General features: G+C 41.1%; 1 protein-coding gene across 1 annotated transcript; it reads left to right on the forward strand.

The window, feature by feature from the left end:
* Positions 1-5,480: 5,480 nt before the first annotated feature.
* LOC139013702 (ubiquitin-conjugating enzyme E2 D3) lies at positions 5,481-6,137 on the forward strand. The gene has a single exon (XM_070419929.1). The coding sequence runs from the start codon at positions 5,635-5,637 to the stop codon at positions 6,076-6,078; it is 444 nt and encodes a 147-aa protein (XP_070276030.1). The 5' UTR covers positions 5,481-5,634; the 3' UTR covers positions 6,079-6,137.
* Positions 6,138-13,691: the final 7,554 nt, after the last annotated feature.

A 13,691-nucleotide genomic window follows, 5' to 3' on the forward strand; every position in this document is an offset into this window, starting at 1 on the left:
TCTGAAAGGGACTTAGCTAGGTCATTCCAGCTCAGGTTCTCTCATGAGACTGCAAACTGTCAACCATGGCTTTAGTCACCTCACCCGGAGAAGGATCCTCAGCTGAGGTCCCTCATGGAGTTGTTAGCATGGCTCAGTTCCTTATTACACCTGGATGGAGGTTTTAGTTCCTTGCTACATCGGCTTCTCCTCAAGGTAGCTCATAACATGGTAGCCTGCTTCTCCCAGCACGAAAGACCCAAGAAAGAGAGCGACCCAGATGGAAGCAAGTCTTTTATGACCTAATCTCAGAAGCAACAGAATAGTACTTCTGCTCTATTCTGTTTGTCACATTGACTAACCCTGGTAAAATGTGGGAGTTGACTACACAAGGGTGGGAACACTAGTAGAAGGAATGATTGGGGTCAAAAGTGATGACTGGCTACCATATCACCCATCGGAGCCCAAGCCTCCACCCTGGACTGCCTTGGTGGCTGAAATAGCCTCCTAATCCATCTCCCTGTTTCTCCTCTCAGCATCGAGATGTATCTTTTTGAAACATAAGTCTTCTCATTCCTGCACTTATAACTCTCCAATGGCTTCTCCTTTTACTAGAGTAAGATCCAAACTTTTAAGCTGGCCCTGCCTACTTGTCAGCCTCATTTCCCACCACACCCAGCCACCATGGATATATTCTTGTTCCTCCAACAAACTAGGTTGGGTTCCTCTTCCTTGGGAAGATATCGATCACAGCTTAATTGTCACCTCCAAAAAAAGTCAGCACACACTATCCTATCTAAAGGACTGATTCAGATACTCCCCTGCCCAACTGTAATCCTGCCCCCTGCCCCTACATGAACACAAGTGTAGTTTATACTTGCTCCAAGGATCTTAATTTTGTGTTCAAGAGAAGGCAGAGATCTTGATCTCAGGGAATACAGGTTCCTACCATCTGTATGGAATGACTTATGATTGCTCTAAGCAGGGATGGTAATCCTTTCCCTTCCAGGATACAAAAGGGTCTAGAAGTGTCATGTGGACCTACCCTGACAAATGAGAGATGAGGAGATGTCTATTGGGGGCTTCCCTTCTAACATAAAAAGAGCAAGGCCGGTCAGGACAGCATCTTTTTCTTGGCCACTGCTTTTCTGAGTGTAACTACAGTGGGATGTAATGTCCAGAGCTAGGATGGTTGAGATGAACAATCATCTTGAGACTATGAGATAAGCAGAATGATAAGAATGATACAGAAATCACAGGACTCTGATCTTTGAACCATTACACCATTCCTGGTCTACCAACCTCTACCAGACTCCTTCACATGAAAAGTAACTACATGTCCTTATCACTTAAGACCCTGTTGGGCATATCTTTCTGTTACATGCAGCTGAAACATCCTAATTGATAGACTCATTCACAAACCATCTTGCTAAGTGATGATGACTCACTATTTAAGAATCTTAGACTCTGTAATGTAGTGTTTACTTAAAAATACCTGATGACAAAGAACCAACAGAATCACTGAAGCCTGTGATTTTCTTGCTAAACTTTCTTGAAGCTCTTAAGTAGTTACCAATGAAGGCTGAAGTATAAAAGTGACTTGTTTTATAAGCATTTCCATGGAAAAGCTTGCTTAATAAACCTAAGAATAATAAAAATACATCTTTAATGAGTCTGACTACTACTGAGAAATAGGAGGTGTTTTGCCTCAAGGATATGAACTTATGAATTACCTGATCTAAAGAAAGAGCCAGTTTTACTAACCCCATGTCACAGATGAGGAAACTAAGGCTCTGAGAGGTTAATTTGCCCCCAAAGTCATTCAGCTTCCAAGACATAGCTGGAATTTGAACCAGGGCCCACTGACCTGGCGTGCACAAGCTTATCTCCAGCACTATCCTCCAGCCTCCAGTGGAGATGCTCAGCCCATAATCAACTCCCTTCCTTCCTTTCTCTTTTGATCTACAGAATCAGTGTCTTGGAATGTGTCTCGCCCGAATGACCTGTACATCCACACCTAAGGTGCAGCTCACCCCTTGGTCATCTTTAGGCATCTGTATCTTAAAGAGTACACATGGGAGAAAACTTATTTACAGTTGCTGTTACTCACCCAGAGGAATATTTTCAATCTTCTGAAGACTATTAAGCACCCAACAAAATAAGGAAATATCTTGTGCCTTAAAGTTAATGGATTTTAGTGCCAGGGCTGTTCAGTCCATGACAGTGTGTCCTATTCCATGCCATTTATCTTGGTCAATATTCAATTTTGGCATAATCGCTTGCCCATTTAATTGGCCTGCCTATTTGCACACTTCCCCCCAGCATCCCTGACTTCTTTTCATATAAAAACAGAGGAATCCTTCACAATTCTAAGTCAGATTACATCACTCCTCTTCCCAAATTACCTCATGGCTTCACATGTCAATCAGGGTAAAAGCTGAAGTCCTTACAATGGCTGACCAGGCTCTCTAAGATATTGTCCCCTTTTGTACTTTGATCTTATTGCCTATGATTCTTCCCCTTGCTTACTTCTCTTGGGTAAAGGCCTCCTTTCTATTCCTCATATAAGCCAAATGCTCTCTTTTATCTCAGGGCTTTTGCATATGCTGTTCCCTCTACTTGGAAAACTGTTCTTCCAGGTACCTGCAAGTCTTGCCTCCCAATTCTCTACTTCAGTGTTTTATTATCAACGAAATCTTTACTGTACACCATCTATGAAGTAGCAACACCTGCTCTCCAGCAAACAGACCCTCTCCTTTTTTGGGTGCTTTTTTTTTCTTCAAAACGCTGATTACAAACTGATATAGCATAACATTTATTGCTAGTCTTCCTCCCATTGTCTTATCACCTCCTCAAAACAGGGCCTTTGTTTTGGTCAGTGTGTTCCAAGCATTTAAGCATGCTTCTCATGTGACAGGTGCTCAAATGAATATTTGTTGAATGAATGGAATGGGTGAATGGACAAATATACCTTGGGTCGTGAAGTCACGTCACTGCTCTGTGACTGAGTTCCCTCATCTATGAAACAAAGAAGTGAAGATGAAAGGATCTCCACTATTTCTCCTTTTTCTCTTATACCACATAAATCAAAACCCAGGCCTGCCTCCAGCTTGAGAACCAAGGGGATGATCATCAGACCCGGCAGTTTCTCTCGGCCTTTCACCCCATGGCTTCCTGGGTGGCCCTGGGCAAGTCACTTAACTCTGTTCTTTCAGTTTCCCATTTATAGAACAAGGCTAACACTTACCTACCGCACTGGGGAGTTGGGAGCATTAATTAATGCTTGTAAAGTGCCCTGGTATTTCTCGATTAAAAGATTCAATTAGAGTAAATTGTTACTATTAGGCAAATGAAAATGAAATAACAAGACTATTCTAGGCACTGTAATTCATACAAAGTCCAGCTTTAAAAAGAACCATCACCTACATTCTAAAATAATCCACAAAATGTTCTACTGAAAGACAGTTTTTCCAAAATGTCCAATGTCTAAGAAGAAATTCAGTTTCAAAGAAGAAACATGCCAACTTTTCCTAATCTAGAATGTTCCCTGGTTGTCAAATCTAGTTGTATATGTGATTGAAACTACATTTCAAAAATTTACCATTAAAGAACAAAAAGGATATAATTTAGCCCATTGCCTATATCTTATGCTTAAAGACCAAAAGGAAAATAAATATTTTAATGCATAAAATATTTCAAAGAAAAAATGTATCACAGTTGCTCATGTTTGTGAAGACATTCAAGATTACTCAAGAAATGGAGACTACAATGAGCTATATTTTGAAATACCCACACTGTGAATGGAGCTGACATTCTACTAACCTGGTAACTTTAGGCAAGCTAAGACTCTTTAAAGAACATTATTAAACGTCAAATCATTTTTATACTCCTCACCCAAAGAGAGGAGAGGAGAGGAGAGGAGAGGAGAGGAGAGGAGAGGAGAGGAGAGGAGAGGAGAGGAGAGAAAAACAGGGTGTATATCAGTTGTCTCCCATACAAACCCTGACCGGGGACTGAACCCACAAACTTTTTGGTGTAGGGGACAATGCTCCAACAAACTGAGCCACTCAGCCAGGGCTAACCTTCAAATAATACTCAAATCATCCTTCCCAAAGAGAAAGCTTTCCAACTGCATTTTGAGCAAACTTTTTTATTCAACTGAAACCCCCAATACTCTCTGAAAGAGAATGTCATACCATTGCATCTCCTTCATCCATGCCTTCCTTCTAAGCCAACTTCTGTCCTTCCCTCTCTGTTTCCTTTCTTCATTTTCTTCATGGTCATAGAGGTCCTTAAAGTGTGTCTACTCTGCATGCCCACTACAGGAAACCTGGGAAACCACTTTTTTTGTAAGGACTTGATCAGACTCCTGGGAAATTGGGGTTGATTGGCGATGCCCAGGAAGAACTAAGATTAGGATATCAGAACACCTTTTTGGGGACACTTGTGAATATGGTAGATGTGGGTTTTAAAGAAGGGCTCCTCAAAGGCTTACCAGTTCAATAGGCAGGGAATGGTGATTAAATGTAAAGCTAAGCTAATTCACTTATACTTTCTTTACCCCACCCCTGAATCTCCAGTTTACCCATTTTGTCAAATTGCTAATGATAACAAATGTGAAGGATTTTCTAAGTAGTAAAAACCTATGCAAACCTTCAAAATTATTATTATCCAATAGACCTGCCTTTTGGGAAATGGACTTATTTGGTAACCAGACTAATATTATGGTTTCTCTTCCCAGAAAAACGCACATAAGCATAAAAATTTTAAATATGATTTCAGGGGCTTGGGAAATCTCTTAAGATTCATGAATCCCAGACACTTTGATCAAAGTGAACCGGATTAGGAAAACTTTCTAAGTAGATCTACAGACAGGCTCCAGTAGTACCATGAATTCCCCATGTTAAAAGGAAAGATCCATGGACAATGTATGGTCCAGTAGGCTTTTATTCAGCAATTCATAAATCGGGCAGCATCCAGTCTAACAAATAAAAAGGAGCTCCAAATAACTGCACAATGCAAAAGATTGTTTAGATTAATGTGGGAAGGATAGAGGAAGTTATAAAGAGCATGTACTGATTGGTGAAAGCAGGGTTACTTTCCTTAAATGAAGCAAAGGGAAGTCTTAGGACCAGGTCAGGTAATTTGTGCTGAACAGTCAAGAACTAAGATTGGTTAACCTAAGCCTTCTTTTCTGGGAGAGTGGAGCATAGAAACTTATTAAAGTTTTGGTTTGCTGACATAAGGCTTAGCATGAGCAACTCCATCTTGGGCTTAATCTGGTTGCTTTAACATCCAAAATTGAGGACATTTTCCTGAAGAAGTTTCCTTGGCTTCCCTTATGCCATCAAGTTCATCAAGTCTATGACCCACTTCAAGTTAAGAACATCTAAGCTAGGGACCCTTGAAACACTAATTTGGCTCCCTTGGTCAGAGTCTGAATTTCTTCAAGAGAGAAAAATGTCTCATACAGAGCTCCGGGAAAGCAGCCACGAGGTTATCGCGAGAACCGCCTCCAGACAAAGCGCCTGTGTCTGGCAGAGCCGGTGTGAGACGAAGAGACCAGCCTTGCCTGCCGCCGGGGTCATCAAGAGTTTCGGCCGGACCTCCGAGCACACACCGAGATAGTGAGGAGCCAGACGCAAAGCACAGACTATGGCGCTGAAACGGATTAATAAGGAACTTAGTGATTTGGCCCGTGACCCTCCAGCACAGTGTTCTGCAGGTCCAGTTGGGGATGATATGTTTCATTGGCAAGCCACAATTATGGGACCTAATGACAGCCCATATCAAGGTGGTGTATTCTTTTTGACAATTCATTTTCCTACAGACTACCCCTTCAAACCACCTAAGGTTGCATTTACAACAAGAATTTATCATCCAAATATTAACAGTAATGGCAGCATTTGTCTCGATATTCTAAGATCACAGTGGTCTCCTGCATTAACTATTTCTAAAGTTCTTTTATCCATTTGTTCACTGCTATGTGATCCAAACCCAGATGACCCCCTAGTGCCAGAGATTGCACGGATCTATAAAACAGACAGAGATAAGTACAACAGAATATCTCGGGAATGGACTCAGAAGTATGCCATGTGATGCTACCTTAAAGTCAGAATAACCTGCATTATAGCTGGAATAAACTTTAAATTACTGTTCCTTTTTTGATTTTCTTATCCGGCTGCTCCCCTATCAGACCTCATCTTTTTTAATTTTATTTTTTGTTTACCTCCCTCCATTCATTCACATGCTCATCTGAGAAGACTTAAGTTCTTCCAGCTTTGGACAATAACTGCTTTTAGAAACTGTAAAGTAGTTACAAGAGAACAGTTGCCCAAGATTCAGAATTTTTTTAAAAAATGGAGCATGTGTATTATGTGGCCAATGTCTTCACTCTAATTTGGTTATGAGACTAAAACCATTCCTCACTGCTCTAACATGCTGAAGAAATCATCTGAGGGGGAGGGAAATGGAGGCTCAGTTGTCGCATCCAAGGAAACAGCATTATTCTAGCAGCATCCATTCTTGTTTAAGCCTTCCACTGTTAGAGATCTGAGGTTACATGATATACTTTATGCTCATAACTGATGTGGCTGGAGAATTGGTATTGAATTTATAGCATCAGCAGAACAGAAAATGTGATGTATTTTATGCATGTCAATAAAGGAATGACCTGTTCTTGTTCTACAGAGAATGGAAATTGGAAGTCAAAACACCCTTTGTATTCCAAAATAGGGTCTCAAACATTTTGTAATTTTCATTTAAATTGTTAGGAGGCTTGGAGCTATTAGTTAATCTATCTTCCAATACACTGTTTAATATAGCACTGAATAAATGATGCAAGTTGTCAATGGATGAGTGATCAACTAATAGCTCTGCTAGTAATTGATTTATTTTTCTTCAATAAAGTTGCATAAACCAAAAAAAAAAAAAAATGTCTCATACAGTAGAATAGTTGAATCATTGGCATAAAATAAAACAGAGGAAAGAGACATCAAGCATAGACATACAAAACTCTATACATATATACACACAGATTAATTTTATTTCCCAGATATTGCCAGGTATTTCCCACAGTAGGCATTTAAATCATGTGAGGCATATTTTAGACTTTATCAGCTTCACAATTAACATTTCCACTTGAAGAGTGTTAAATAGATAATGGCAGCTTCTCAACTTTAATGTGCATACAATTTACCCCCAAATCTTTTTAAAATGTTGGTCCTCAAGCCCTTCCCCCTCAGGCTCCCGCACCGCCGACCACCTCCCCGCGCCCTCCTCCTCTCCCCTCCAAAAAAAAAAAAAAATGTTGGTCCTCATTTAGCACATTAGGGTGAGAGCCTGAAATTTGCATTTCAAACAAGCTCCCAGGTGATATTAATGTGCCCAGCTCATTTGGAAGAGCAAAGACATAGTGAACAGAGGAGATGGATATTAACAGTTCCATTTACTAATCACCTATTCACTCACTACCTTTGAGACCAGGATATAAAGGCTGCTTATGGATAGAGTTAAGGTAAAGAAGAGGCCCATAACAGAATAATTGAATAGACTCTCATACAGAAATGCCAAGAATCTCCACTATAATCCAAATGAAAGAGATATTAAATGTAAAGTGAGATGTTGATTGGATTTTCCCACTCTCCATTTTTTAAAAAATGTTTGGGTTTATTTGTTTTTTAAAACATTTTTTTTATTTCAGAGAAGAAAGAAGAGGGAAACATCAATAATGAGAGAGAATAATCAATTGGCTGCCTCCTGCACACCCTGCATTGGGGATCGAGCCTGCAACCTGAGCACATATCCTGACTAGAAATCAAACTGTGACCTCCTGGTTCATAGGTCAACACTCAACCACGGAGCCATGCAAGGCTGACCAGATTTTCCCATTATCCATCTAATTATATTGATACAGAATAAGCAAAGATATTTTACTTGTACTTAGGCTTTTATTGAACAGGAACACAAAGGTTATCTATCTAAACATTTTATCAAGCTAGTCAACATGATCACATTGTCAGGGAAGGTAAACTTTCTTACCTCAAATAAGAATTTCTGAGCACAATTCCATATACATTATTTAATAGAAGTTGCCTTTCTTTCTCCTTTTGCTTTAGGCAATTTAGCCTCTTCTTCCCACCCCTGAAAATTACCAGGTAAGGTTCTATTACTCTCAATTTCTCTTTATGGTTCCTCAATGCTCCTCAAATACATCTACCAAGGGAAGGTGTTAATTTTCAACTATGTACTTATAACTCCCTACATAACTTTTCAAAGTTCTTGAAAGGGCAGATTTTAAGAGCTTCATACTCTTGCTACAAGTATACATGTTAATGGGCCTCAATAAAACCAGAGTTTCAGGGGGTTTCTCTACTTTCAGGATCTTTTATTGAAAATAAATTCCAAAGCTTCTCCTTTCTCTTTGTCTGTGGTGAATTACTTTTCTGCTGACTGTACTTTAAATTGACAAGTTTATTTCAAGTGGAAGAAAAATTTTAAATTTCCTATTGATAGAGTTAGCCCAGTGTTATTCTTATATATTGACCAGTTTTTTTTCCAAAGGGCATTTGGAGTGGATCAAGGCCACTTGATCAGACGAGAGCCCCAGACAAAGAGGCAGAACTTCTGAGATCCAGTCCCAGCCCTACCAGACATGGATGGACAGCAGGTAGCTACCCTTCTAAGTTTCTGCAAATATGGTGGCAGCAGCTTGGAGTTAACATGAACTCTGGATGAGGCCCTCGTTCTAGTTCCCTCTCTGGCCCATGAGACTCTGAGAGGATTTGTTTCTCCTTTGTAATTTCAGCCTTTTCCTCTGTGTAAAGAGAGAATTGGCTAGTTGGTCTCTATTGATGGTTACAGCTCTAAATGTTTCTTCTATGGGAATCTGGTCAGCAAGGGCAGATCAGCAAGATCAACTCAATGCTCAGTGGGTACCTAACCATAACAAGGGTGTGGGGAACTTTAGTTTTGCTGCCCACGTTTATCAATTATTTGATGACAGTATTGCTGGTAAATTTTGCAGCACATATTCCCATGCCTTTCAGGCAGTTATAGAGAATTAAAAAAAAATTAAACCAAACAAACTTACATTCTAGCTTACCTTGAGCTTGCATAAAGGTAAAGATCATAAGTTATGTAGATCTTAATATGCATTTAATTTGATGCTTTATGTCTGGCAGACCATGTTAGAGGTCTGTTGTTGTTTTCTTCTGTAGTCAAGTGTAAACACTTGGTAGCAGCATGCCAAGGAAGAAACATTATGTATATATATAAAAGCCTAAGCAACCATTACAGCAGAATGAGCAGAACGACCAGAACGACCGGTCATTATGACACACACTGACCACCCTGATCTGCTGATCTGGGCCTGCTGGCCAACCTCCCAACCCCTCCCCCTGACCAGCAAGCACCAATCACCCTATGGGGAACGGGAACCTAGGTGCAGGTGGAGCCAGGCATAGCCAGGCCAAGGCGGTGTGAGCGCGGTGCTGAGGGAGGCTGGCTGCCAGCAGCCGGGGTAAGGAATGCCCCAGCCAGCCAACCTCCCAGTCCCAGTGCTTTTGAAAAAACCTCTTTCTGGGGAGGCTTTTCTTTCCCCCACAGCAGCGTGCTATTCAAAGGCGCTAGCTGCGGAGCCACCTGCCCCGGAGCCGCCTAATCTCTCCCTGCACCCAGTAGGATTGAGTCTGACGTGCTGTGGGGCAGAACACCCTGGGCTGCTGCCCAAAGGTGGAAAGCTGGCGGGGATGGGCCTCGGACCTAGATCACCCAGCCCTCAGCATGCTCTCCACCTGGAGGCATCCAGCTGCAGACCTCCAACCCCATTAACTGGCTCAGTGGTGGGATGGAAAGCGACACGGGAGGGTGAGGAGATGAAACTTGGGGCGAGTACCAGGGGTGCAGTCCCTGTGACCTTTCCCTCCCAGGATAATGCTGTGCTCCCTAACTTCCCATGCACCAAGAGATAAATGTGGATTCACAAAGAGGCAGGCCCCGAGGAGCTTCAGCTGGGGGGCGGGGAGGAGTTACTCACTTCTGACACCCCCACCCTTTGCTTTAAGCCTGCATTCTCCTTCCCTAATACATGTTGCTTGAAGTACACGATGGTTTGTGTTTAGACATGTGATAAATGAGGGGAAAGCAAAGTTTTGTGCTTTAGAACAAAAGAGTCTGGAGTCTTTGGGGACCTCTCCCCCTCCCCCCCCCCCCCCCCCCCCCCCACACACACACACACTCACTCCTTCCTCCCCTCTTTCCTAGCCTGGTGAATCTTCACGCAGAAAGTTAACCCTAGCTCCTCAGAACCCACCCTCGCTGGAGTGGCCTCTGTTTTGTTTTGGCTTTTTCTCTCACAAGGTTTTTTTCTAACCTCTAAACCAGCAGTCGGACATCCCCTAAGCGATCCCGGATTGTGAGAGGGTGCAGGCCAGGCTGCGGCAACCCCCTGCACAAATTTTGTGCACCAGGCCTCTAATCTTAATATAATCATCTAACTTATGTCTTTTTTGTCTCCAAACACAAAATCGGTATCCCTACTTATAAGATAAACTAGAAGGTAAGTTATAAGATAAAGAATAAAATGATGCTCATAGTTTTTCATGCTTCTTTTAGTGCAAAAAAAAATACTTATTCTATTCTTTTTTTTTTTTATATTTTATTGATTTTCTACAGAGAGGAAGGGAGAGGGACAGAGAGCTAGAAACATCGATGAGAGAGAAACATCGACCAGCTGCCTCCTGCACACTTCCCACTGGGGATGTGCCCGCAACCAAGGTACATGCCCTTGACCGGAATCGAACCTGGGACCTTTCAGTCCGCAGGCCGACGCTCTATCCACTGAGCCAAACTGGTCTTGGCATACTTATTCTATTCTTGTTAAATTCATCAGAAGGACTGTGATCCATACCCTCTTTAGTAAAGAGTATTTTGATGTCTGCACAACCCTAATGGGTGTTTTATTTTTCATAAAAGTCTCTCAAATTCCAAATGATCAACTTTGTTTGTAAACTATAACCCAAATTCATAGCTTGTATATTTAAGAAGCATTAATACACACAGTAACACACACACACACACACACACACACACACACACTCCAGACCATGCAGAAATATAAGGAAATATAAGGAAAAAACTAATCTAAATGTAAGTAAAACTTATATTTTGACAGGAAAACCACTTGTCATAATAAAGATGAGCTTCAACAGTGTGACCCTTTTGTTCCAATACCATGATGATATATATATTTTTTGCTTTTCTAGTAGCTAATACCACACATTGCTACACCATAACTGTAATGGAAGAAGCTTTCCAACAGGTCTCCTTTGACAGTGCTTAACTTTATTATCCCGTTACAATATATTGGGCACAAGGGGGCACTGAAGGCGTGAACAATCCCATCTACCATGCTAGAACGGACACCTCAGTGTTCACCTTTCATTCTGCCACAGTGGAGCTGTTGCTTTCATTCTTCCTTCCTTTTTTCTTTTTTAATACTTGCAAGGAATGTGCCAGCTATTCTAATCATATGAGGGAAATGCATCCAACCCGATGGACAACACCACTGTGAATGGCCTTTTCTAAGAGCATGCATGTCATGTCATTATGAACCCGCATCATGGTTCACTAAAATGCCAAACATCTGTGGCAAGATTCTACTAGTTCGCTACTCAATAGTCATAACACCCTTCCGTCTTACTAACAAAACTCTTGGGTTGTTGGAGGCAGCTACGATCTACCTTGCCCAGCCTCTCTAGGTGAGTGTGGACAATGACAGGGAATAGGAAGTTGCCTGGGAGAGTTATCCAAAGGGAGTTTGCTGAACTGATAGGAGTCCATTCCCCTTCCTCTTTCTGCTGGCCTAGGAAGTGAAGGCCACTGTAGCAGCCATCTTTCAATTCCAAAACAAAGGTGGAATAGAAAAAACAAGCCTGAGGCCTTGTAAGGATACAGAACTTCCATTTCATCCCTACACTGCCTCCTTCCAAATATCAATGTGTGAAAGAAAAAACAAATATTATCTGGTGTAGTTCCCTATGATTTGGGTCTCTGAAGCTTTGACATAAAAGCATTTTAAAACTGCAATTCCCAAATAATACATCCTGAAAGTATCCTGGTTAGCAGTGCTGCTCTTTAATTATATACGGCAACGGAACTGAACCAAAGGCAATATTTCACTGAGCTCCCATCCAGTCCCATGAAATATATGCATATTTGTGAAAAGTCCTGAGTTAAAATGTGTGTTTAAACATCCTTTTAATTTAATTGGACAAGTATGAAATATCAATGAGTATTCCCTACAGGAAAGTCTTACGTAGATCATAATAAATTTCAAGTCTCCTCTAAATTACTGCTATTTCATCTACAAAGGCAACTGCCTGTTATATCACCTGCTGGACTCCACACCGGGAACCCCAATGGGAAGCACTACAGGGTCAGTGCAGAGCTTTGCCCACCCACACTGCTCACTGGAATAGGCAGGCAGCTGCACTACTAACAGTTTCCCCTCTCAGCACCCTGGTCAGCGGCCTCACCCTGAACTCTCACAGCTCCCAACACCCTTGGCTGTCACCCCACCCTCACCAGGGACCCTCTTCAATCCTTCCACTTAAAGAAGACTGGAAAAACCACATGTCCAAAAGCAGCAACTTCTTGAGAAATAACCTGGGCTTCTGTGTCTATTTTTCCCATGAAAGAAAGACATGTTCATTTTTATCACATTAGTTATGCAGTTTTAAATCTCCCTACTATTTGTACTATTATTTTCCATGTTATCCCAGTGGGTATAAAATTCAATCTAGAATTTTTTTAATGAGTGTAAAATTTAAAAATGTGAATCTTTGAATTATCGAAGTTTGACTATGTGCTTTTGGAGTCTAGTCAAAGGACATTATTATTGCAAAATAGGTCATTGTTTTATAGAACAATGGAGGAAGATGAAGCTCTAATTATTAGATGAGTTCCAGTGCAATACCCTATTCTACAGGAAAATTACAGTGCTTTGGGTTATCGGCCATAATATTTTTGATACAGAGTTTGAATCATTTTTAAAAAAATCATCTTTAATCCAAAAATACCTTGCTATATTAAGAGGAAATCACATGGCTTATGGAAAGTAAATCATATGTACTGTGACTTCTTTAAATGGATAGTGGATTTATATTCTCTAACTCAACCGGGTCCATGGACAAAATCTTTTCTTTTTTAAAAAATATTTTTATCGAATTTTAGAGAGAAAGGAAGGGAGAGGGATAGAAAGATAGAAACATCAATGAGAAAAACATCATGGATTGGCTGCCTCCCAAACACCCCCAGACTGGATATTGAGCCTGAAACCCTAGCATGTGCCCTGCCTGACCTTGTAGGGATATGGGCATCGAACCTGTGACCTCTTGGTTCCTGGGTCAGTGCTCAACTGCTGAGTCACACTGGCAAGGCCAAAATCTTTTCAATTGCAGTTTCAATTAACACAAAGAATTTTTTTTAATTGAAAAAAAATAATTAACTATTGAGCAGGCTACATTAAACAAGGTTATACATTTTCAGGTTGGGGGATCTCTTTTAAAGTATAAGGGATCGTTGATTTCCTCACGAGAGAGGCTTTCACCTGTGTGTTTAGGCTCCGAAGTCTGCAACTCAGACCTTAATCTTTGCTGGTAATTATGAACAGTTTCAGCATCGTGTTTTTTAAAATGTTAAACTGAAAACAT

Source organism: Myotis yumanensis, unplaced genomic scaffold (assembly GCF_028538775.1).
Source record: "Myotis yumanensis isolate MYYU_CA2020_CCGP unplaced genomic scaffold, mMyoYum1.0.hap1 SCAF_7, whole genome shotgun sequence".
NCBI lineage: Eukaryota > Metazoa > Chordata > Mammalia > Chiroptera > Vespertilionidae > Myotis > Myotis yumanensis.

Bases quoted from the DNA above. Each gene is read 5' to 3' on its own strand.
- LOC139013702 (XM_070419929.1), top strand. From the start codon at position 5,635: ATGGCGCTGAAACGGATTAATAAGGAACTTAGTGATTTGGCCCGTGAC.